Source organism: Betta splendens, chromosome 17 (assembly GCF_900634795.4).
Source record: "Betta splendens chromosome 17, fBetSpl5.4, whole genome shotgun sequence".
In the NCBI taxonomy this organism is placed as follows: domain Eukaryota; kingdom Metazoa; phylum Chordata; class Actinopteri; order Anabantiformes; family Osphronemidae; genus Betta; species Betta splendens.
Window position 1 is genome coordinate 7,355,102 of NC_040897.2, and position 25,950 is coordinate 7,381,051.

Here is a 25,950-nt window from a genome sequence, read left to right on the forward strand (position 1 = left end):
ATTGGACGCACGGTGTCTTCATTTAAACTCATTCCGTTCGTTTCCGTGCGAGATGTGCCGACGGAGCTCGGAGCCTAAAAGGCAGCAGGACACCGAGCACAATGAATAACCACAAGAAGAGGAATCTAACTTTTTTCACCATTGGGCTGATATTCATGCTGAGCGGCATTGAGTACGGTAAGTCCGTTATGGGAGCTCCTCAGACTTGCACACAGGAGATAATGGCCTCATTAGCGGACTGGAATGAGATCGGCCTGGCATTTGGGCTGCACTCACATCACACGGAGCTTCATCTTGAGGGTAAACAAGCTTGTCATTTACACATCTCCCCTCTCTTCTGTGTGTTGCCGATGGTCCCAGCCGTCATCCTGCCCACCGTATGGACCTATCTGCAGATTCTGGAGGCCCCTCCCTACTTCCTGGGCCTGGGTCTGTCTGCTTTCAGCCTGGCCGGGCTGCTCGCCGACCCGCTCTTTGGGTTCTGGTCGGACAGGAGTAAGAAAACAAAGTCCATCGTTCTTTTTGCCAATCTGTTCGAGATTGCAGGTGAGTGGCTTGTTGGACGGATTCAATGACATCACTTTGGAGAGCGTATGAATAGAAGCTGTTGAGCCATAGATGTGAACCAGAATCTACTTGGGGAAAAGGAAGCCATTCACTGTCTGGGCTAAATTTCCTGACAAGCCATAAAATAGCAGTCGAGCTATTTCATATTTTAGAACCACGGGATGGTTTTGGACACGGCGTAAAGGATTTGTTTCACGCTGTGGACGCGTGTTGGCGTCCAGGAATGCTTCCCATTTGTCTCTGTCCTCAGGCAACTTCCTGTATTTTATTGGATACTCGAAGTGGCTGTTGTTATGCAGCCGGCTCGTAGCAGGTGACGCACGCACACACACACACACACACACACACACACACACACACACACACACACACACACACACACACACACACACACACACACACACACACACACGAATCCTGACCCTGGCTGCCTTTTAGCCTTAACCTTCTTCCAACAAACAGTTCAGACTCCGCCTCCTTCGCTGATGCTGTTTCCCTCTCAGGTGTCGGAGCAGGAGCGGGCTCCTCCATCTTCGGTTTCCTGACCCGGAGCACTCGGCCCGAGGAGCGCTCCGGCATCTTCGCCGCCATCATGGCCTGTCGGCAGGCCGGCCTGCTTCTCGGTCGGTCCCCTCCACTCTCATCCCAGACGAGGATTTGTTTTTAATGTTTGTGTCCGATGCTCGGTTTCGGCTGCGAAAAGGGAGACGTTCAATCACATCCCTAAGTCGGAGGCTCCTGACTCCAGCTTCCTGTTTCCATTCCTCCCGTCTCTCCAGGGCCGGCGCTCAACCTGTTCCTGCGGCTGTGTGATTTCAAACTGGGGCCCTTTGCCGTGAACAAGTACACGTCTCCCGGGGTGAGAGCGTTCAGATAATCAGCAATCTAACGTTCTCCAAAAGCCCTGTGAATACAGACGCGGTCCTCAGAAACACTCGCTCTGCATTCGCCAGCATCACCTATTTTATTTTGCCTTCTTTGTTCTTCGCTGAGTAAGAAGAATACAAAACACCTGCAGCTACACTCTGGCCTGTAAAAGCCTGCATCGATCGCGGCTTTATTCAGAGAGATCTCAGGAGCCTCTCTGAATAAAGCACCTGTAGCGCAGATACGTCTTAAATGAGACATAACAACGCTCCTTCGCACCTACTTCCACTTCACATAATATGACGCCGTGCATCTCTCTTAATTTCACCGTGCGGGGTTACTTGATTGTTGAACCCCCCCTCCTCCGTGCTCCCAGATCTTCATGTGCCTGCTGTGGGTGCTGCTCCAGTTCGTGGTTCTGGCCCTGTACTGGGACTCGCCCCCCATCAGCTCTGAAGGAGGAGCGGGGGCGATGGAGATGAAGCGGGGCCGACGCGGCGACGAGGAGGAGGAGGAGGAGGCGCCGCTGGTGGGGTCCGACGAGGAGCCGGCGCATGCGTACCGCGCCGTCGGGTCGAGCCAATCGGAGAGCTCGGCCTCGCCGGAAACGCGGCCCGTCCGCCGCTCCTCCGAGGCGTCGAACCCGTTCAAGCGCTTCAGCGCCAGCAGAGGTGAGCGGGACGAGCCCGGTTCGGCACGTGCTCCGCATCGGCTCCGTTGATTTCCCAGCATGCTCAGTCGCACCCACACACCCCCTCCCCCTCGTGGCTCTGCATAGCGCGTCACGTCACACTCCCTCGGGTATTGATTGCACCCGTGTCTGGTTCTTGTCAGCGTGTGTGTGATGTCAGGCTTCCTGTTGGATCAGTGTCACGCGGGCGGTGATTTTCGGTGCCATCGATTAAGTTCCCCCGTACTTTGTTAGTCCTCCTCTCGTTTGTGTTTTCCCGTGTGTCAAACCCTTTAAATCGATTCGCACGCGCTTTGAAGATGTGGCCAATGGGCAGCGGACTTCCCTCTTTATCGACAGGTTTGCTGTGGTTGACTTGTGGATGAAATGGAGGCAGAATTGGTAACGTGGCCAACATTCTTGCTATTGATTGGACTTTTTTTTTGTTTTGAAGTAAACCTACAGCAGCACGAGCTCGGGAGAAAGGCTGGATGTCTGCAGCTCTGGCACATGCTGTAGGAGGAGAGTGTCTTAGCCCTGACAGTGTGCGCCTGCTTTTCACTTCTAAATTATTGAGCTTCTCGGAATTTTTGTGCATCTGCGAGGAACCTTTGAAACTCAGGCGGATCTTTTGAACTTTCTTTCATCAAATCTTTTTATTTCTGGCTGAGGTCATGGATCAAAAAACAACGGTTTCTTTCCCTCAGCCTGTGATATTTCTCGCACTTGATGTCGACTTCACTGGAATGATGGAGGAAAGAAAGTCTGTTTGTTTCCAAAGCATTCGGTCTGAACTGGGTCAGTGTTTCAGCAGATGCACAAAAACCCGTTTTCTATTCAGTCATCACGCACAGACCCACATTCATACATTCCCTTTGTTTTAACCTGGAATAAAGAACCTCAACCTTCAGTCACGGTCTGAACAATTAAACATTCTTGAAATACGTCTTGCTTTGGGTTATGCTTACTTCACTCTAGGGTTCACATTTTAAAATACATAGAATATAAAGTCTTATTTGTGTGTGTGTATATGAACTAGTGTCCAAAAATTAAATGAGTAAATAGAAAAACGAGCGAAGTGAACCACAGTCAAAGCATTCCTTCAGCCATCTGGCACAAACATCCAAATTTAGCATCAAGCCCAGATCAATTCTCCTCCTCTCCAAGTCCACGAGGGATGTTTTGTTCCAGGAAAAGCTGGTATCAAACTGTGGAATTTATTAAAATGCAGTTTTTCTTATGTTGTGATGTTTTGGGTATAAAAAAACAAGCAGGCAGACAATCAACTTTCAGATTGTCTGGTTTCTTTTTTTATCTGAACCTAATTAAAGCTATTATCAATGGTACTTACTAAGACTAATGTATGATCCATATCTTTCTCCTGGTTTCTATGGTTTTCAGAAATCCTCTGTCTTTCTGTCTGCAGAGTTTCTCAGGGAGGAGGTTGTTGTTCTCCTCACAGCTCAGTTCATCACTCTCTTCAATCAGACGGCGCTGGAGGTGAGAGCAACTACCACAGAAATCCATCAGCCTCAGTTCCCACAGTGTCACACTCCTCCACCCAGGGTTTCATCCCTATTCATCCTTACTCCATAATGATCAGTGATGTGCGGTGAGGTTCATGGTTGGTGAAACACAGAGTCCTCTGGACAATTATAATAACTTGTATATATGTATTTTTCACTATTTAATTGGCAGAATGCATATTATCACTGGCCGCAATTCATATTTGATCATCATTCTTATCTCACATAAAGGAACATATTTGGCCTTGAAGGAACATTAATTTTACAGCAGTACGATACCTGACCTGTAGCCTCCATGTGTTCTTCACGATTCATACTCTAAAGTATAGAGAGGTGTAAATGTTCAATTTTGAGCCTTAGTGAAGTTGTTGACAATACTTCACTCAAAGTTCAAATTTAATTTTCAAGCACTTAAATTAGTGGTTAAATATGTCATAGAATCATTGATTCATTGAATCATTGTTTGGCAGGTTGTACAGAGTCAAGGTGTAGAATAAATCTGTGTAGGCTGCAAACGTTATAGTGGAGACGAGCTGTGAAAGAAACAGATCAGCCCTTTTACTTTAGCATCACGAAATGCGCAAATACAATGATTTTTATATAACTACACTTAAAACATAACATAGATGAGTGGATTCTTATTTTGATATTTTAGTCATGTGGTATCTGTCAGGTGAGGCTCCGCCTCCTCCGCCCACCCCGACCTCACGTCACTGATAACGATCGGCTGCTGCCTAACTCTCAGAATAAAACGGACGTGGTGATCGCGTTAATTACTCTGTGACCAGAATGAGACCGTGAACAGACCTCTGTCATTAATCCGAGGCATCTGAATAGTCACTGCTCTGGATGATGTCATCATTTTAATATCTCCCTTTGATCTGGACTCAGTCGGGCCTTTTAAAGCTGCTCTAACAGACCCCCCCCCCCCCTCTCTCTCCCCTCCGCTGACCTTGCCAACATCTCTCTGACCATCTCCAGACCATGGTGACGCCCGTGACGCAGCGCTACTTCGGCTTCGGCGAGCTGGGCAACAGCCTGATGTACAGCCTGTGCGGCGTGGAGGTCATCCTGGGCTTCTTCTTCGTGCGCTGGCTGAGCGGCAGGGCGGCGGACCGCGCCGTGCTGGCCGCGGGCCTGCTCATCTGCTCCGCGGCCTGCGTCTGGTGCCTGCTCTTCCTCTGCGACCCCCGAGGTGCTCAGCTGACAAACGCACACCCCCTTCATGGGGGACACACTGTGATGATGTCATCGGGGCAGGAAACGGCGTTCGCGCCAGCCCGCGTCTGCCTCAGCCTGTCACGTTTATCACGCTGATTAGGAGTGACAGGTGTTGGAGCGGAGGGGAGACCGAGTACATATAATAGGATTCCACTAATCTAATTAAAGGAAATATGCTGTTTGTTCCAGCTGCAGTTAAAACGAGCAAACAAAGACACCAAAACCTAAAAAGGCAGGAAACGCGCGCGATTGGGCGAAAACTCATTCGGAATCTGGGCTTATGCGGGAACATGCAACGGTTCGAGTGGGCGCACGCGCGCGATGCAAAGCTCAGATCCCAGGAACGCGGCGGCTGCCAGCTTGGCCGCGGTCTCTCCGTTCCGAGGCCGATATGTGCGGTGGTGCCAAGCCATTGGTGGAAGAGGCTTAAAATCCAGGAGCTGAGAACCGGGTGACTGGAGTGGGATCAGTCGCCGCCACCACACGTTACCAATACAAGCACTAGAATAGATGAGCAGATCTGTCAGATTTACCCAATGGGGGCCGGCGTTTGTGTGTGCTCTTCTTTTACATGCGCCTCAGGTGGTTACAGGTGGGAGCTGGCCGCCTTCGTCGTCGGCGTCTTCCTGCAGCTGCTGGGACTTCCCTTCGTGGCCGTGTCTCAGGTGTCCCTCTTCTCCAAAGTCACGGCGGAGAAAACACAAGGTTGGCTCGCGTTCGCGCTGGCACGCGTTGGCGTCGAACAGCAGATTGCCGCCTGGCATATGCTGCTTAAAGAACGCCGTTAATTACCCCGCGACTGCTTTACGCTGGCACGCACACACAAATAACCCGCAATGCTTTGTAATGCGTCTCCTAAAGGATTCAGCCAAGGCGTCAGACGCTCGGTGGGGGGTCTCGCCACCATCCTGGGTCCTCTGTGGGCCGGAGGCCTGACCGCTAATTTGTACATAATGCTGGGCTTGATGCTGGCTCTCCTCCTGATGATAACAGTAAGTGGAACAAGGAGGTGACTTCATTCCACACTGATAGATTTGATCATATGGCAGGTCAATTAGTGAGCTTCAATCAAGCTTCAACTATCTGATTATTCAATAAGCTTCAATTAGTGAGTCTTTATGCTAAGATAAGTTGCACAGCATCAGTGACATCATGTTTTTATTTTTAATGTTGACTTATGTAGTGGATGGCACATCTTTAATGCAATGAGCCGCCTCTCCACCCTCAGTGCATTAAACAGTGAACGGTAGCTATGGGCTGCAGGTGCCAGTGGAGAAGCGCTCGCTCAGCGTTCCTTCGCCAGCGTCCGCTTATTGCTCGCCGCGCTCCCTATTCTCCCAAGCCTCATCACGGCGCACATCTCCGCAGGTGATGACGGCGCTGTCCTACGAGCGGCTGACGGAGCCCAGGGCCGTGCAGAGCGCCCAGAGCTGCGACAGCGGGGGGTAGCAGCGGTCACCGAGGCTGGAGACGGAGGGAGGGAGGGAGGGCCCTTCATCAGCCCATACCCGCCGGGTGAAGAGGAAAGTGTCGGAGTGTGGAATAAAAGCTGTTCTGATAACGTACCGCGCCTCACAAGCTGCAGCTCAGTCCCAGTCAAACACAATGCTTTAAACCCCCCCATCTCCATCTGTCTATTAATTAAATGCTACACAAGGGGGCACCATTGCTCTCATATTGAATATTCAGAGGCTAAGTGAAGATGAAAGCCATTATTTTTAAACTGAACTATTTATATTCCCAGGTGTTGATGAAAAGATAAACTGAGCAGGTTTATTCCATGTGACCCACAATTTCTCGTTTCCCGTCTCACTTCCTTTATTCGCTCAAAAAAAAAAAGAAACACACACACACACACACACACACACACACACACACACACAAAAAAGGAAACAACACTGTGAAAATGAAACGCTTGACACAATGAGTGCACAAGTGGAGTTGTCAACATCTTAGCTGCTCCACGTCAGTGCAGCTGATAGAAGACGAGGGTCAAAGAGAATGGAGCTTTACACGTCTCTTTGTATCTGCGCCGTCGGAGGAAAACTGAAGGTTATTAAAATAAAAGCACCAGCTCGAATGTGACCAAAGCGCTTTGATGTGATCTGGATGTGTCCCTCCACCCGTCTGCGTCTCCGCGCGTAGACAAGGAGCCCCTGAATTAAAACCAAATAATAAAAAGTACTCGTTAATTAGCCCTCTCTATCGTTTTTCTTTGGGGGATTTAAAGTTTAATTACCTCTATTCATAATTCAAAACATGACAAAGTGTAGTCAGCTGTTCTTGCCTATAGTCTCCTCTAGGATGTGCTGCGTGCTACACATCTGTGTGGAGAGAGGAGGACGCTGTGGGCAACATCAAGGCATTGTCGATTCCCTTTGTAGCAGCGAACACGGGTTTGGTCAGTGTCTCTGTGTTTTTGCATAATTGCAGATAAGGCTCAGTAACCTTTCCAGTTTCCTGCGCTCGGCGTGTGATGTTTGGCTTTCCAAAGGGTGCTCGCCCCAAATGGAATTTCTAATCTCTGGGACTCAAGGACATATTATATATAAGTACTTTCATGCCCTGATCAGCGTGTCCAGGTGCTTGACATTTTAAGGGAGATGACAGGCCACATAGAATCAGGTCAAGCGTGAGTTCGCTCTCTTTGAATTAGCTCGCTTTTCAGCCTCACTCCTTGCGTCTTGTGCTTTTTCATTTTTTTTTTTACCTACAACACCCTCAATATTGACAACTCCCCCGAAAACTCCCAGTTTTCCTCGCTGACTATAAATATTCAGATCTAAATAAGCTTTAGTTGGCAAGAAAAGCAAGTAAAATTATTCATCAGAGTGAAAGCATGTGGCTCCTAAAAAGATAAATAAAACATTGACTCAGAAAGTTAAAAGTGTAATTAACGAGCGACGGAACGCTTCCGTCTGTTTAGACAAAGGAAATCTATTGCTAAAGCCACGTGTACATAAGAGCTTACAAGAGCTAATGTTAGCTAGCTTAAAAAAAACAACTCTTGTTTGCAGTTTATCATGTAACAGATGTACGTTATTTTATGACTAAAAACAAATAGGAAGATGAAGAAAATGTTTGTGTGTCAATATCCTGAAGCTTTGCTATAAATGTATGTGTCTTCACAACATTAAATATTTATGGCTAAACAAACATGAATTGCATGTTATATATGAGTTGATGTAGTTTATGGGGTCTGTGTGAATGCGTTGGGGTCGATCGACCGACCACTCGTCAACTTGTCCGATTCAAATTATGAAATGAGCCAAAGTGTAACACTGACATTATGATGTCACTGCGTGATTATAAAGACTGATTTCTTTTCCGTGTGTCGTCAGTGCTTTCGGACCCAGAATCATCCGGCTCCGGCCTCGTCGGGCGCCTCGGGCTTTTCCTCGCTAAATCCACTGCTGCACAAGTTATGAAATTTTAAAGATACACTGAACAACCATTTGATGCGGGAGACGACAATTATTTCCGTGAGCCGCAGCAGAGCGTTTGTCGCCATGGAGATGGATTTTAGAGGAAGCCAAAGATGGGATGATATTATGTAATTGGAGAGTGGAAGCCCTGGTCGCGCTGGTGAAGATGAAGGTGAAGCTGAGCTTTACTGCAGGCTTGTTGTACCACTATGTGACTATAAATGGCTCCATCCAGTCTCTATACACAGCAGAGGAAGAGCAACTTGCCTACATGCAGCTGCGTGTAAAAATATCTTGGTGGCTCCATCCACTTTTCGGCGTTTCGTGCTATTTTGTGTTATTTCTGCTAAATGGACTGAGGTGTGAACAGCCGGACCGCTGAGCCCCAGACTTACCTGTGATTGCGAAGCAGAGGCACAGATTACGGTACCGCGGGCCCCGGCGCTTTATCTGTCTGCATGTTGATACCTGAAGGCAGCACCACATCTTTTTAGCCCTCGCTCTCCGAATGCACTCGACACTTTGAATGCTCCAAAAGGGTCGAAATGGACCCGAGTCAGAATAAAGAGCCCAGTATTTGGGTGTAATGCTGCTTTAATAATTCAGATTCACCCGTGTTTGGGCCGCGGCTGCGTCTCTGGGCCTGGTCGGCTCTGAGGGCAGATTCATTCTGTCATCTAACAAAGATAAAGGTAATTGTTCACAAAGAGGAAAACACCATTTGACTGGAGCTCGGATATAACAATTACATTAGCGGCAGCGGAGGGGCAGAGGGGGCTCCGCTCCTCCTGATGGCATTAGCCGGACGGTGGACGCCCGTTAATGGGTCGTAGATGATAGATGAGTTGGTGCAGAATACGAGGGAGGATGAAATCAGGCCAGATCTAATCACCCCCCCCCCCTCACATTTCATACAGCGACATTTGTCCTTGCAAATCATTTATTAAGAAGTTTAATTTTACCAGAATTTACTAATACAGGATGTAATTTTGCTTCCTGGGTGGAGGCTATTCATTAAAAGAATCTTTTAAATAGATGTCAGCCATTGGTTTCCTGCCAGCTCGCTCGCAGATTTACAGTTGCACCCTCATTGTTGCTGACTTAGGATTCTGACTCCTGGATGTCATTGCCAGGGCCTGACTCAAGTCCAATCATGTGTTTCGCGTCTGATGTGGAGGATTTAAAGCAGCGGCTTGTCACACGTACACATGGGGGGGGGGGGGCAATTATGTAAAAGTTGCTTTTTTCTTGATCTAATTCACAGCGTTTGTGTGTGTGTGTGCGTGTGTGTGTGTGTGTGTGCGTGTGCGTGCGTGTGTGTGTGTGTGTTCGTGTGCAGCCATAATTGGATGAGAGTTTGAATCTACACCTTATAGCAATATCGAGATGGGCGACTAATGAGCTGACAGGGGAGTGAGAAAAGAAACGAGAGGAGAGGGGACAGTGTGTGCTCATGTCTCGGTATCGATGAATACAAATCACCCCCCCCCCCCCCCCCTCCTCCTTTCCCTCCCCTCCAGCCACTCTTCCTCTTCTTAAGCAGCTTTAGAGTCAAAAACAGGCCTGGCTGGCGGAAAGGCAGATGATTTGATTTATTACATGTGGCACTGGTGCTGTGGGGTTTGTGTATGTGTCGCTCAGGTGTAGCTGCCGTCGCTGTGTGTTTGCATTCTGCCATGGCCTCAGATACGTTGAATCAATTGCCCCCCCCCGCTCCCTGATTGGAGCCCACTGTAATAGCAATGGAAATACATTCAGATAATTATCAGGCTCATTTGGCCGTGTGGCTTGCTTGTGAACCTGGTGGTGCTTTGTGAGGAGGGGAAGAGGATTTTTTTTTTCTCTCAAGAATCAACACCAGAGCTTCAGAGCTGACAGTAAATTTGCTCATCAGCCGGTTTGGTTCCAGTGTGAGGTAAAAATTACCCGATATTTCACGGTCTGGCCCTTTGATGGTGGAGCCTCGCATGTTGCAGCCAACGCGCCGACGCCTGCTCCACCTGTTGCATAAAGAAACGATATGTTTACACGTGCGCGTGCTGGCGTACGTGTGACCAATTGAAGCTAAGTAAACAACAAAATCCGTCCACTTCGCTTCGCCCAGATTCACGTCCCACGAGTGGCGCCAGAAGAAGAGTCCGTCCGCGCTCGTTGACGGCGTTAAGGTCGAGGCCGATCCGCACGCGCACCCGCGGGAGCCCGTTGATCTCATTAACGTCATGTGTGGAGAATATTATAAATTGTGATGAGAACTTCATAGGAGGTCAGCCGAAGATCAATATTAAATCTTACCTCGCTTATAATCCCGCTGAGCGGAGCGGCTCCGCGCGGCTTAGCGGCCTAAAGAAGACAGCCTCTGACAATTTACTTAAACGCCGCTAGGAATAAATGGAAGGGCGCGCGAGCTGCGTCCGGATGAGATTGCTCCGTTGTCTGCGCGGCACACGACGCCGCTCCGTTGTCAGCGAGCGCGCTATAAATACGCTGACGGGTGATGGAGACGCCCGAGCGGAGCGCGCGCGCGCGCGCCGAGGAGCGTGATCAAGGAAAGTATCGGCACAGTATGACATTAAAATCAATTCATCAAATGTTCGCTGCGTCTCCTGCCAGACTGATGCTGCGTCCTCGGCTATTTTTAAAGAGATTCGACTGCTCTTATCTGCCATCTCCAACCTCTTACGCGCCTCATCTTCAGATCAAGGATTAAACTTCTCATTATACGTATCACTTAGAGGATTAACCCTTTCACGCACCCTTATCTCCCCCAGTTATGACTCTCGCGGATGATGGATATGAAACTCAATGAAGGAGACGGATCGGCCGCAAATTCCACGTGGCAGCTGGAGAGAAGCCCCAAACCTCTCAAAAGTAGGAATTTAACCTTTGGTTTTATATGATCCTGAGCCAATTAAGATGTGAGCTTTGTTTGAAGTCGTGGGCTGAAAGGACAGCTTGCAGATTTTGGGCCCAAACAGTGAAGAGACACCACAGGGGTCCAGGTTCCCAGAGCCTGTAATCCAGTCTAACATGCATGCAAATCTCATCTTTGCCTCGCACACAATGGTTTGTCTGTGCGGAGGAGGCAGAATGGGGGGGGGGTGAAGGTTTGGGGTCTTCTGTGCCAGAACACAGGTTTTAGAAGATTGAACAGACGCAAACTGAGGTTCACGGACCAGTAGGAGCCTTTTATCCGGGTTGAAATTTAAACATCTGCATAATTAATCCAATATCTGCAGAGCTCTCAGAGGACGGGAGGAACACGGCAGCGCCCGTGCAAAAGGAGAACATTGTAAATTCCTGGCACTGTACAGCTCTTCTTCTCCGCAGCGTAAAAAACAAAAGTTGGCAACCCAGATCTCAGGGGAAATTAAAAATCTTTGTCTTATCCAGCCAATTAAATGAAATACACTTATTTCTCAGTGCATGGCTGGAACTGGCCCCTGCCATCTATTTACGGCGGCCGCCGCGAGCCTCGGGCCTGCGGAACCGGGCTGGAAACCAGGGGTGCGGGTCAGAGGCGATGGCTTTATTTTTTCCCAGAGGCCTCTGCCTCGATCATATGGATTCATAGGATTAGGCCCAATGCTGCTGTTTTTTTTTTCTCAGCAGAGACTCAACTCTTTCATGTGAAACACTGGATTAGATTGTCAGCGAGCCTTTGTGTGTGTCGTCTTCAGTCTTCCAATGGCTTCTCTCTGTGCCGTCTTATTATTAATTGTGTTTCTTTTGTGCGTGCCGAGCCTTGAACTTTATTACAATCAGATACCTCCCCGCGTGTGTGTGTGTGTGCGTGCGTGTGTGTCTTTATTCTCCCGAGCCAGCACCTCTGCTCTGCTGGCAGACCATAGCACAGCAGGGGGCCTTCACTCCAATTTGCCATCGTTTGTCACCATTTGTTCGGCCCCGACAGGCAAAACGCCGGCCCTCGGTCCCCTCCTGTTTGGCCGCGGTCACACATGGGCATCAGCTGCTCTCCACCTCTCCGGGTTCTTATTCCAGCGGGATCCGGAATAAATGGACTGCGTGCGCGCTAGCTGGGGCGGACGGGGGCCTAAATAGTTTCCCCGTCTAATTACCTCATTTCATCTGACATTAATATTGTAGCATGTTACCGCTGCATTATTGATGGCGTGTTTGTCTTGGTGTATGAGACGTTAATTAAAAGATAAACTGGAGCTGTGTCTGTATGACAGCTCCTTTATCCGGCAGTCAGTGGGGCTTCCAGAGATCTCGTCTCTCTGACACTGTCTTCATGCCTATTGTTCTTGCAGTCAGATGTCTCCTTCAGCCAGGTTCATTGTGTACCCAAACAGCTCTATTACAGACCCTTAGGTCCCACACTAATGGCATAATCTACTTTTAAAGGCACTTTTATGCTAAACGTGAGCCCTTCTGTCGCCCGTGCAGCCGGGCCGGGCCTCGATGAGCGCGGCCCAGATGATTCTCAGATCCCGCCTCCTCCAGGAGGAAGATGGCTGATGCTGATTCCCTGCTCCGTATCACTTCCCCGCATCTTGGCTACTCCTGCAGAGAAACTAAAACATGTTCAATTGCTCCCTGGCTCCATAAAAACATAGGAAGGTCAGGCAGTAAAAGAGCTTTGGGAGGCTTCCTGGGAGAGTACAGGCCGTCGGTGGATTGCTTGCAAATGGACAGGCAATAAACTTCAGGCGACTTTAACAGTGAGCAGTGAATCCAGTCTGGGATTTGGTTTCACTCTCCCTCCCCTCCTCCTCCTCCTCCTCCTCCTCCTTCTCCTTCGCTCCTCTCTCATGTTCCGTGTCATAAGGTTTTAACTGTGTCTTGAACCAACAGATGACCTGACTATTAAGTGTGGCCGCCTGCTTCTCTGGTCAGCGAGACGGCGGCGACAGAACGGTTGGCGCAGACTGAGTGGAGTGGCTGCTTCCTTCAGGCCCCAGCGAGGCTCCACGACCAGATGTCTGGTTCGAAGCCACAGAGTTCCTCCGGCGTCTCGTTGAAAGCGAGTCCCAAGGCACTTCTGAGCCGAACACAGACGGTCTGTGGACTTGAAGCCCAGTCCAGGATCCACCTGTGACCTCATTCCAACCACCGTTCCTCTGTTGCAGATACACACCAGTGCAGCAAATGTATGTTAATCCACTGCTGGAATACACTGAATAATCCAGATGCACTATTTACTCTTAACATTCGCTGGAAACTAAAGTGTCCAGCTGTGTGAGGAAACAGCTGATCCCTTCATAACATCTGTGACCAAAGAGATAAACAGATTGTATATGACATGTATATGATGGGGGGGCACATTTTGCTTCCTCGCTTTCCTCAACTGCACCGCTGACACCGCGTCATATAAATTGATGGGATCTGGTGAAGCCGTGGTTTCGGGGTTGTGCTTTGTTTAGACGCTCCGCTGTGACTGACTGGTTGTTTCAGCCCCATCAACACGTGACAAACGTCAGGAGGCCGAGACAGCTCAGACTGAGAATTCCTTCACGTTGGGTAATGAACTGGCTGCTTTGGTTTTTCCCTGGAGTCAAGATGCTGCCGGTCGGCTGTTGCTGCCCAGCCGTCGCCGTCGCTCTGTCACAGTGAATCTGCATTGAGCCCAGCTTGGCTCCTCAGCGTTCCCCCGTCGCCCCTCCGGCCTTCGTTTGTCTGCGTCTAGCACAGCAGGGGGCCACTGACACTGAATGGCCACTGTTACTAGTCCCTGGTAGTTTAAACATCCAGAGCGAGGGCTGATGCCAGTGTCCCAACGGGCTCAGCATCACAATGTGAGCATGCTGACCTCAAGGTCACGGTGATGGAGCATGTTTGGGCCGGGTCTGCAGTGGTGCTGCAGCAGACCGATGCCACAGATCCAGCCTGACACAGCTGGGCTGATGGAGTTGGATGTGTAAAAAGCAAATATTTGCTAATTAGCACTAAACAAAGAGCGACTATATTCTAAAGATAAATCAGTGTATAGGGGAATTATCATAATCATTACACTTTATTATCAGTCAGTTTGTACAGAATTGCTGAATTAATAATAAATAGTACTTATATAAGATTTGATCACAAGACATGAATATTTCAGACAGAGTATATTTGCATAAAGTTTATTTTCAGTCTGGACCAGTAGATCATGTGAACAATCATAATTGTTAGGGTCTGGTCTCTGGGCTCTTTGTACGTTTTGTTGGTTTGCTGATTGTTACAAAATATTAGAATGTCTTCAGAAATAAGATGAATGTGAAGTATGACACCATTGTAACAATATAAAAAATCTGTAAAGACTAATTCACTAATTCCCAACCTCATCATCGTCACTTTATTCCTGTGAACCAAATCACTGATGTCATTTACATCAGGTGGATACAACACGCTAACGTTTCCTCACTGGTCATGTGATTCATGTTTGAGCTTGAATTAATGGAGATCTTTATGGATTCATGGGACGGGACCCCCTCATTGTAAATTCACACCCACGTCACCCGGCTCCACAGGAAGCTCTGGGGTCAGTCCAGAGTTGTTTTCCAACAGGGGACTGAACGTGGTCGATCTGAAATCTGTGATTCAGCCCCAAATAGTCAATTACAATGTTAATACATTGACGTAAGATTTGTAAGAATATCAACAGATGTGAGTCTTAACAATCAGAACTCATAATTATTAAAATGTTTATGTGTATTTATTATTTAGAATCATTCATATTTTAGGTTGCCGGTGATGTGCATAATGCATCACTGTAAAAGTTTTATTTAGAGGTGTAATCAGTGAGTGTAAAGCACCTCCATGTTAAATTAACTGAGGTGTTCCAGCTTCATTTCATACCATCCACTATTTCCTAATCAAATCTCTTTCATCAAGTACTCAACTCATCCAGTTGGTTCAAACTATGTTAATGTGTTAAAATGAGCAGAGGATCCACTAGTGAGGCTGCAATCAGCGCAGACTTTCATTACTGTATGTTCTGAAATAATAGGAAGGCACAGCAGAGGAAAAACAAAACCATTATGAGTCAGCACTGGGATAAAATCTCCCTCACAATTAAATCAAGTGTGCCCTTTATTTCACCGCACGTTCGTAACCTGCCCCAGACGTTGTGACAAATAAAGCACAGCTCTGTGCTGCGTTCGTCTGTTTCCTGAGGAGGATTTCACGCAGGCGGCAGGTCGACGTTAACAGGCGACTGCAGCTAGACGCGGACTTCAAACAGAAGCTTAACCACCACCTTTAAATAGGCTTAAAACAACTTCATTAATCTCGTTTCCACTCTGTTGTGAAAGAAAATAGCAAACTTTGGTTTCCCGTGATGCTCAAAAGCAAATCTCCCGTGTCTGACAGCGCCTGCACTGCGAATGCGCACGTTCAGGAGCTGCTCTGCTGCAATGCAATGACCACAGTTGTTGTGCTCATCATCTGATGCACACTGGTCCAAAAATCATTACTGAAAAATAAAAACACAATCACATGAAGAGGAGCATTTAGAAAATACAAACCCAGCAAATCGCCTGGTTTATTATCAGAGTCTGTTCCATTTGGTCCAATATCATTTTTAAAGTCTAGAGGAGTTGGAGGATTATTTTATCTCATCCCTCTTCATGTGTGCAGGGAGCCAAGAGGCTTAAATAGCGAAGGATGCTAGTGGGCACGTTCCACGGCTCCAGAATACAGACGAGCGTGGAATAGCTAGGTCAGTTTTATGGCTGGGATGCGGTAGAATGAGAAACTTCTGAGGTTTGTTTTGAGCGTGTGCCACCGAAAAACTTTTATGATGTAATACTGAGTTTGGCTCCGTCTGCGAGTGCTGTGTTGAGTCCTCCTTCATCATCACTGGCGGCTCTAGAATCTGCTGGGCCCCAGGGCAAGCGTTCACCAGGGGCCCCTCCAACCAGAGCTCTTTATTCTGAAGTTGTGCTGACAGCAAAATACAGTGAGACTCAAAAAAGGGCCAAAAGAAGGCACAAGTCATAAAGTATCATGAAAAAATGAACACCAAACAGATGCGCTACCGTAGGTCAACAGTAATGACAACTGAATTAGCTTCATTATAATCATCACGACGCATTTATTAAAGTTTCTGGCCACTGGCGTTACGGCTTCAAAGAGGAACTTGATTATTTATTGTGAACACGTTGGCCATGTTAATACTTTCTGCCACATCACACAGTCTCCGAGGACTGATTAAATTAGCAGTTTGACCCTAAACCGCGAGCGTCCGTGCGACAGCTGCACGGAACGAGAGCCGAGATTTAAAAAGATTACTCTTCAATTCAGTGATCTTTAAATCCTATTTGCCCGCTCAATAAATTGATCAACAGCTGATCAATCAATGAAGCGCGCAGTCCGACAGATGTCACTCTAAAGCCGACGCGGCAGCAGAATCGGAACTTTCTGCGCTCGCATGGTTTGTTTTTTAGGGGGAAGTGGATTTTCGGAAGCATGAGGAAACGCTCATTTGCATATTTTAGTAAAGTCTGCTTTTAAGTTTCCCTCCGTTCATCGAGCTGCGGCGGCGGAGCTGCCTGGCTCTGATCCTGAAATCATATTTACCGTTCGACTCCTCTGAATAAAATCTGCAAATCACGCCGCTACACAAACTGGGCGTACTCTAAAACGCACGGAGCCGCGCCAACGGCTTTATTTTAGCACGAGGGCCCCTTTATTAGCACATAAACCCCACTGTCTGTCATTGCAGCCTAAAATGGGAGACTTGTGCTGCCGCCACGGTCCGTCTGCGGGACATGTCGTTCTGAAGTCCCTCGTCTTCGCGCCGAGTCTCCCGTCTTCTCTCGACTTTTCATTATCCGTACAAATCTCCCCGCGTGCTAACAAGCCGCCGCGCTCAGCGAGCGAACAGACGGAGCTCAGGGGGGAGAGGAGGATCAGAGAGACTCGCAGCTCTTGGGCTGGTGTGCGCTCAGAGACTCACATCGTTCTCCCCACATACAGCTGGGGCTCAATTAGTGTCCATTTTTGCTAATTAAGCACGCTGTGTCTGGAGCAGCGGTGCAGGAAGCGACGCTGTTTGTGGAATCACGCGCTGTAGCCGCCGTGCCGCCCCTGAGGCAGGCTGGAGGCCCTCCTCCTGTACAATGCTCTTCCTCTGCACTGCCTCTTCCTCCAAGAGCAAAAAAAAAAAAAAAGCCCAAACCCGAGCGTTCCCAGTGGTTTCCCAAAGCTGGTGAGTGTGATTCTACAGCCCTGTTTACACACACTTCCGCTTGCAAGGATCCCGGTTTTAGCAAATTAGGCAAATGCAAGACCAGTGGTGTTTCATTTGTCCCCTCATGTGATGCCGTGCGCCGGATTTCTGCATGACATCCATTACTGCAGCGCGGCGCTAAAGGAGTTCTGTGCATATTCTCCTAACAATACGAAGCAGGGTAAGCTCGGCGCCGCGCAGAAATCCTAAAGGACTCGAAGAAAAGACCCACAGTCACAGGCATTTACAGTGTGAAAATACCCTCACTTGTGTCTGAAGTTAACACTTTGTAGTATGATACGTGTTAAATTGCTCCCACAGAGCGAACCGGGTCTGAGACTGTCAATCTCTACACACCATCTGCGTACGGTATTAATTTCCCAGACAAGACGACGGTCCTTCTGCAGAAGGGTCAGACTTCTCCAAAATGATCTGTCAACCTCTTCATCCCCTGTCGCACTCTTATCAATGCCGCACACTTCCCGCTCCACTGTTGCCATGGCTACGGTTTGGCAGGGATGAGCGATATCAAAAGCGCTCTGGAGTTTAGCGACTCCTCTCCACACTTACCTCTGTTATGTTGCTCTAATCCCTTCCTTTTGATCTTCTTTTGATGGAGACATTAAACCTGGAGGAAATCGGGGGTGTACCTCACAAAACCCTCCACGCCGCCGTTTGACTGGATGAGATGCAGATTCTCCTCGGACCGACGCTCCGCTCCGGTCCGGCCGAGCCGGAGAGATACCGCCTCATTATCTGCAGTCCACAGATAGAGAACCTCTAGCCGTCAGGAGCAGCGCTTTCTTCTGCTGCGCTCTTTGAAACCGAGACAAAAAACAATGAAGTGCAAAATTAAACTAGACGAGCCTTTAAGATGGAGCGGTCTTTGTGCCAAATTATGACTTTAAAACACTTTAAAAAAAGCAGCCTGACAACCAGATTTAAGGGCCGGAATCCATCTGACGGCTCCAACGCTGCATTTGAATGCACGCAGCCAATAAACAAGCAGCTCCAAACGAGCTACTCATCAGCACATGAATGAAAACTCAAGCCAGGCACAACTAGATGCTGGCAATGATTCAAATGAGCAATAAACATATAAATGAGCCGTTATAATATAGAGGAAACTACAACAATAATAAAGCTACAATCTGTGTAACTCTGCTGCAGTCTATAGATTTTTCACAGACAAAAATAACATAAAAACCTATAAAACCTTAAAGTAAAAGTAAGTTAGAAGGAGATCTGGCAAGAAGTGTTTTGGCCGCTTTGAGATATTGTTATTTTTACTGATCCTTCCTCCTTCCTGCCACTGAGTGGAACTGCAGGCCAGGCTCTCTCTCTGCCCCCGGGCTCGTTGTGGAGAGGATGAGAGGATGCGAATGACTACATCCCACAAACATCTCCTCGCGCTGGCTCCTTCCCTTCATTCAGCGCCCTGCAGCCCTCTGCGAGAAGCATCAATATCGCTGACAGATGCTTGAACACAGCACAGAGGGTGTGAAAAGGCAAAACAGCAACATACAGTACGGTACGGCTGCTTGTGCCACGTATGCATCATCATCTGGTTGCGTTTAAAGCCGCGCTTTCCACTTCTGCCGAACGAGGCTCTGGTTCCTCGGCGCCGCGTCGGAGGAATTCACTTTCACCTGTCACATTAACGCTAACGGCTGAATTAATGTCGACAGACGTGGCGTGATGCAACCTGACACGTGCACGTGCGAGCTCGCGCGCGGCAGACGCCCGGTGGAGCTTTTAACGGGGGGGGGGGGCTTTGAATGCATCACGATGCGCAGGCATGTTCTGTGTGGCTCTTTGTCAGCTCTTTGGGAAAAAAAAAAAAAGTTGACTGTGTGACTTGTTGTGAATATGCTGGAGTTTATATGGGCTGCATGATGAATAGCTGGTGTCAGGTGTTACCATGGGGATGATTACTTGAAAGCAGCCAAGGCAGTATAAGCATTTGGGATTTCTAGCCAACCCATCAAATGCTTGGCAGGCCATTTATTTCGAGTATACAGGTAGTTTCAGGCGATAGGAATCTGCCTGTGTGTGTGTGTGTGTGTGTGTGTGTGTGTGTGTGTGTGTGTGTGTGTGTGTGTGTGTGTGTGTGTGTGTGTGTGTGTGTGTGTGTGTCTGTTTAAGTGTCCATCTGTGTGTCTTTGTGATATACAAAAAAAGAGATCAAGCCACATTTCAGTCAGACAACCTCTTCCCGGTTAATTACCGACCTGTGGTGACGCGGTGCTGCCGGCGCCGCTAACTTCGCTAACGGGACGCGGCGGCGGCGGGGAAGTGTGTTGGTTCCCTGTCGCTCCCTATCTTCGCAGCGAACTGTGAAGCCCTCCACATGCAGAGGAGCGTCCCTGAGGCCAGCCAGCCTCCTCACTTACGCCCCGGTTGCTAACACGCCCGCCCCACAGGCCACAACAAAGGCGGCTCTGAAAACAACCTCTCCACCCTTTGACTGGCAGCCCGGCGCCGCGATCCGCCCCGATGCTCCACACTGATACTTTGCAGATTTAGAAAGATAGGAGTTAAGCCCGGGATTCGCCGATCCCTTTGGTCTTCCTTTTCTTTTCTTTGCCAATTTGGGACATCTGCTCTGAAACCACAGCATGACAAACACCCCCCACTCCATTTACTCAAAGTCTGCCTCTTCCTGCTCTCCTCCATCCACGGCCTTTCCCCTCCCCTGGTGAGGATTTGTGATTCAAACTGGGCTGAGAGACCTAAGCCCCTCCAGCTCATCAGCAAACATACAAATGCATAATCTGCTCTTTCTTTCCAGCCCCATTCACATGCATGCTAATGATCTCTGCTGGCCCCTCTTTTCACCGGCGCTCAGAGCTTCGGTGCTTTGAAACCCACTCTGGCACTGGGCCGCGGCCTTTAGATGCTGCAGCAGGCCGGGCTTTGTCGCGTTTTTACACCGACTCCGTCACAGGCGTTTCGTGGTCGTTCACTCGCCGGCGACATGACAGTGCAGTTGAGAAGCGTTTCATCCGCTTCAACTCAAAGCGCTCCACCCTCATTTCCCACCAGTTGGACTGTGGATGTGAAACCACGCGACTGTCCAGGAGCCGCCTCCGTTCAACAATAAATGTCAGCTCGAGCACATGTAGGCTCTAATGCTGTTTTTGTGACAATTGTATTTTGTAGCGTGTCACCAGTTTGTCAAAGGGATGAACGTGAATAATGGTGTTAATAAAAAACAGCTTAGGAAAGTATTTCAAGACACAAATGAACACAGTAACAGCTCTTTGCGTCAAATGGTGAATTAACAGTTATCACGTGTTTGGGTGCTGTTTGGTAGGAAGCGATTAAAAGCAGAATAACTGTTTCCCACGGTTTCCACACTTTCCGTCCAGCCAGGCCATAAAGCAGAGTGGTATTGATCATCGCGTCCGGCTCGTGCCAAGAACGAATAAGCATATTTCACAAATGTCAAGCTATTCATTTGAGCCAATAAAGCTACAAACGAGCACGCTATGAAGATTCATGCCCGTTTTGCTCATCCCGTCCTCGCCGAACGCCTCTCCTGCTCCTCTGCGCTCCCCGACCTTCCTCGCTCTGTCCCCGGTGCTTCTCCTCCAGATGTGGGCCGACATCTGGGAGCACAGGGCCCACTGTCACAGCGCTATCAGCATGAAGCATTCGCCAGCAAAAAGGAAACGGGAAAGCTGTGTTTACCATCACAAACGCGTGTGGACTGTTTGAGGCGGTCTTAATTAAATGTGAACAAATCATTTGAGGGGAAAATTGAGTATTTCTGTAATTAGATTTTTTTTCCCAAAGTCCTCATTTTGTAGTTTTCATTAGACGTGATTCCGCAGCAAAGATTACAGTCGCATTTAGTGTCAGCTACTTTATTGAAATGTTCAAACATAATGCTGGGAGACCGGGTTGGAGCAATGGATTCATTTTAACGAGATTAGGATAATCTGAGAACAAGAAAACGCTAAATGTAATCCAGTGATTTGAGTCCAATGAGAAGAATGTCTCATAACTTCATGACCTCGTTTGCATTGTGGGTTTAAACGTGCGATTCTGAGCAAACACATGAAATAAAGTAAAACCATATATCCTGTACGGCGGCTCTGAGTGGAGCAGCGTTCCCCTCATTTGCCGCTTTCACACCATCACACTCTGAATAATTTAATTAAAACTGAGCCTGTTTCGCGGAACAATTATTGCTGAAAAGACTTTGATTTCTACTTGTGCTCGCGGTGCAGAGATGCAGAAATTCCTCCGCGCCGGGCGTGAAAACGAGCCGGTACCGAGTCGTTAAAAGGGGATATTTTTGTGTCTCCTCTCACAGTTTGGGCTTAGTGCTGCAACGCGCTTCAGCATAAAAAGGGTAGTTTTCCATTGATGAGCCGGCGCGGGCAACTCCGGCAGCGGCAGCAGCAAATCACCACTCTGTTAAAAGGCCCTGATGCGTAGCACGCTCTCCTGCCAAGCCTCCTCGCTCCAAATCTGCCTGCTTGCAGACCCCCTGTAATTGGAGGCATTAAACTTGCTTTGGACAGGATGGCAAATGAGTGCTTTGAGCTTGGAACAGAACTGACTGCTGCATTCAGAGCAGTGCACAGGGAGATGCAGCGAAATCTGACGAGCCGCTGCCAATCCGGCAGATCTGTATATGGGGGGGGGGGGGGGGGGGGGGGTGGGTAGCTATGCCTTTGAACATGTATGTGTCTGTAGCTCCTCCTCTGGTGTCTGGGCCCAGAGTTAATCTCGGTTAATCGCGGATGCTGGGATTTGACGTTGGGACCAAACACTGTCTGGTCACTGACGAGCGACCGGCAGCCATGAAGTAAAACCCGCCCGTCATCCCACCGTCACGTCTCCGGCTTCTCACTCCACCAAGCACGCTCATTAAAATCTCCCAGAAAGTGTCGCAGCTGATTTCTCATCACCTAATGGTCTGTAATACGATAATGAGATATTTTTTTTCTTCCCTCCTTTAGGTTTGCTGCCATTTTGCATCATCTTTAAGACGCTGCAGTGGGAGAAAACCAGCCGCTCGCCCCTTCTTCCGCTGCGATGGGAGGATGCGTAGCTGTCTGTGCTGAGCAGTCAGCCAGAGCAGCCTGCGAAGCTGGAAGCGCTTCAAATGTGTAATGGTAAACAGGATGCAGAGGCTCACTTTTGACACCGCGTCAGAACTCGGGCGTGATGAAAAACACTGGGCGAGCACATTTCCAGCAGGCGCCTCTCGTGTTCCGAGGCTCCGTCTGAAGGAAGGTGAGGCCTCTTCAGGGAAAGACGGCGTCCTCCGCAGCCCGACGTGCTTCTTTCTCTCCGCCGAGCTCATCCGTTTGCTCGCTGCCTCACCACGAGGCGTTTACGGGGTCCCGTTTGCGTCCCGGCCGACGGGGCCGAAGCCGAACGCCGCCGCCGTTTGATGCGAGGCCGCATTAACTTCGCTTTGCTTGAAGCCTCTCCAGCAGCAGCGCAGGCTGGGATCCCCAGAATGGCCCCGCGGTCGCGCTAATTGGCGAGCTGCGTGGGCCGGCCTTTGATTAATCTTAAATCCTAATGAGTCCTTCCAAAGCTGCTGTGATATTCCGACTGAGGAGGTAAAACACACTTGCTATTCCCTCTTTTCATCCCTCGGCCGGATGAGAGACCTGGAACTTCAGCCTAGTGAACTCGCTGGGAAATCAAAGAGAATACCAGAGATCCATTTAATAATTTATTTGCATATGATTATCGTAAAAATACTGAAAGAGAAATGTTTATTTTTGTTCAAGTTTTCTGGCTTTTTTTTTCTTTTACAGTCTAATACACCTCTAATTGCACAGTCTGCCCTAACAGACACACATTTGAGTTTCTTCTTTCTGTATAGTTTCAGATATGTAATGACCGTTACACTGGAAATCCTCCATATGTTTGCTCCTCCACATTAAACAAACAAGCATATGAACGAGGGTCCCGCAGAGACCGAAGTCAGGTCAGATAGTTGTAAATGCTGAGCAGATCGGTCTAATAGAAATATAGTATTATATACAGGCAGTCGTTTTAAATAGGAGCTGCGCTGACAGCGGAAGAAAACACGTGTCAAGAGAAAGGAACCAATGAGTGACAGGTTTGTAGGTCAGGTCAATATTAAGGTCATGAATCAATCATCTAGATCATCTCAAGTGACCTTTTTAATTCCCGTTGATCTGCAACGCGCTCGCCAAAATAAAACGCACAACACAGCACAACCACCGGCGCCTCCCGGTTGGAATGAAAACGCTTAACAACGATCTTGACAAAGTGTCCCCAGTGTTTGCAGAAGTAATTATTCTGTCTGAGCAGAACGTTTCCTCCTAATGCGCGGTCGTCTGTTTTGCTAACGTGTGGGGGAACAAAAAAAAAAAAAACACAAGCATTGGAATAAAAGTATTAAGCCCCCGGTAAAAAAAAAAAAAAAAAACTAAACAAACAAACGACACAAAACACTTCTTTGAGATCATAGATAATAACTTAGCATTCAAAACAATGCGTATATGAATCAAATAAGATTAAGAAAACATGGACGTTAAAGTCCATACAGCAAAATGCCACCAAAGCAACAGTTATATAGAACTCATTGGAACTCCTGTGGTTTCCACTTTGGCATGCACATGTCGTGTCCCGCACAGTGTCAGTGGCGTCTCTCCTCCGGCTGCCGGAGAGGCGGCGTGAAGACTCGGATGCTTTGTACAGGTTTGTAACACGTATGTCCCCCAGTATATGTGGAAGACAGTATTTAAGAGGAAGCAGATGAAAAGGGTGTGTTTTTTTCCTTGTTTCCGAAATAAAAGAAACCAAAAAAAAATCAAAGCCAAGAAAAAGAAGGAAGTTGGTTGGGTTGAAAAAAATGGGAAAAGGTTGAGTGACGCTCTACAGATGACGATCTGTCTTCAGAGTCGGTTGTAAGCAGACGTTTGCTTTATCTTGGCACTGTCGTATTGTCGCAGACGCTGAATACTATCTGTGTGAGCGCTCTCGTCCCCGGGCGCGAGGCTGAGGAGGAGGAAAGACCGGTTCCCAACCAGCAGAAAACACATGCAGACATGCAAACACAACCTGAGAAGGAGCAATAGGAAGTTTGGCTTCATGTATATAGTCACAAATCCACAAGTGTCAAGTAATGAACATACACACTGCAATGGAAAGTTGTCTTTAAGCGGACAATACACCTCCAGGAGGGAGAGGTCTCCACAGCGGTCCTCTCTCTCTCTCTCTCTCTCTCCATGGAGCTGGAGCTTCCTTCTTCTGTCGTCTTCATATTTTACATCAGGCTCTTGGCTCAGAGTTTCTAGGTAGTGTACACATCCGGCTCGACGGCGGTGGCGGCGGCTCACACTCTGATGGGCAGAGTCTGGCTCATCTGTTGCCGCACTATTTCCTGACTGCTGTCCGGACTCTTCCTGTTGTGTCCCGGCAGCGTTCCTCCGAGCCGCAGCAGGTCCCTGCCAACACAGATCCGCACGGGTCAGCAGCAGGCTCACACACACTTTAAGCAGAGGATACAGCTCATTATCACGGCGCTAAGTGCCCTCATTGGAGGCGAATAAAGGTCCAATCCATCTTACTGACAGAGAGCCTCCATTCTACAACCAAAGTTAGAAACAACACAAACACAACACTGTGAGGGCGGCGACTGAGACCTGCTGATCGGGAGCTTCTTCAAAAGTCCGTCTCAGATAAGAAGGCGAATCTGTTCATCGCGTCGGCGGTTTTAATAAAAGTTCACCGTATTTTCCAGCTATCTTTCAAAAAAAGCCCCTCCAGCCCGTGTCCTTTGTTCCTCGGCCGGTGTCCTTGTGTCTCGGGTCCGCGCGGCTGCAGATACTGTACCGATAGCGCCGCGTCTCATATCCTCCCCGTCCCCGCGCTATCAGGCGCCAGCATCGGCGAGCGGCCAATGGCAGGTGGGCGCCGGCCGCACAGGCAAAAAAAAAAAAAAAAAAAAAAAAAAAAAAAAACACAACACGGGAGGCGCTGGTCGCACATGCAAAAAAAAAACACACAACGCGGGACCAGCGCTCCCTTCTTCTCTCCGCCGTCGCATACTGACGAGGCCGTAAATTAATCACCGGCGCGTCGTGTGCTCGCGGTGACACGTGGCATAACGTGTGCAGACGCGCAAACATCCCCTGTGCTACTCAGCCACTGCGGCGTTGGGTGCGCCCTCCCCTGATGCATTAAAAAGCTCATTAGCAACCTAATTAAACACATTCCTCTCTTTTTTGCTACTCCTCAATCTCCTGTATTACTCACACTTCATCACCTCCTGCTTTTCCACATCAGCAGCTCTGGCTGCTGTTTGTCCTATCACCTACATTCCAGCACGCCGCCAAGTGCAGGGGGAATTAAACCGAGGTCAGCCATTACATTTCCACACACAATTAGCCTCGCTGAGCCCGAGTCCTGGCGTGGGAGTCATACTTGGGGCTCTGTGTTGGAGTGAAACTGCCAGCCAAGGAGCTGGCACAGGCTGCATGTAGGAATTCTGTCTTTTGT

The 25,950-nt window shown here is 48.6% G+C and overlaps 2 protein-coding genes across 3 annotated transcripts in view; one reads left to right on the forward strand and one right to left on the reverse strand.

Moving 5' to 3' along the window:
* The first annotated feature begins 42 nt into the window (after window positions 1–42).
* Window positions 43–6,726, forward strand: mfsd8l2 (major facilitator superfamily domain containing 8-like 2). The gene is made up of 11 exons (XM_029131662.3): window positions 43–177; window positions 361–546; window positions 818–880; window positions 1,071–1,190; window positions 1,347–1,426; window positions 1,811–2,105; window positions 3,531–3,604; window positions 4,612–4,825; window positions 5,434–5,556; window positions 5,713–5,843; window positions 6,220–6,726. The coding sequence occupies exons 1-11, from the start codon at window positions 102–104 to the stop codon at window positions 6,298–6,300; spliced, it is 1,443 nt and encodes a 480-aa protein (XP_028987495.1). The 5' UTR covers window positions 43–101; the 3' UTR covers window positions 6,301–6,726.
* A 16,410-nt stretch (window positions 6,727–23,136) lies between these two features.
* ephb3a (eph receptor B3a) overlaps window positions 23,137–25,950 on the reverse strand; it is a 33,286-nt gene continuing 30,472 nt past the window's right edge. For both annotated transcript variants that reach the window (XM_055503728.1, XM_029131475.3), the window contains exon 15: window positions 23,137–24,896. In XM_055503728.1, coding sequence (XP_055359703.1) covers window positions 24,785–24,896 — 112 coding nt within the window. In that variant the 3' untranslated portion in view covers window positions 23,137–24,784. The remainder of the gene's footprint in view (window positions 24,897–25,950) is intronic.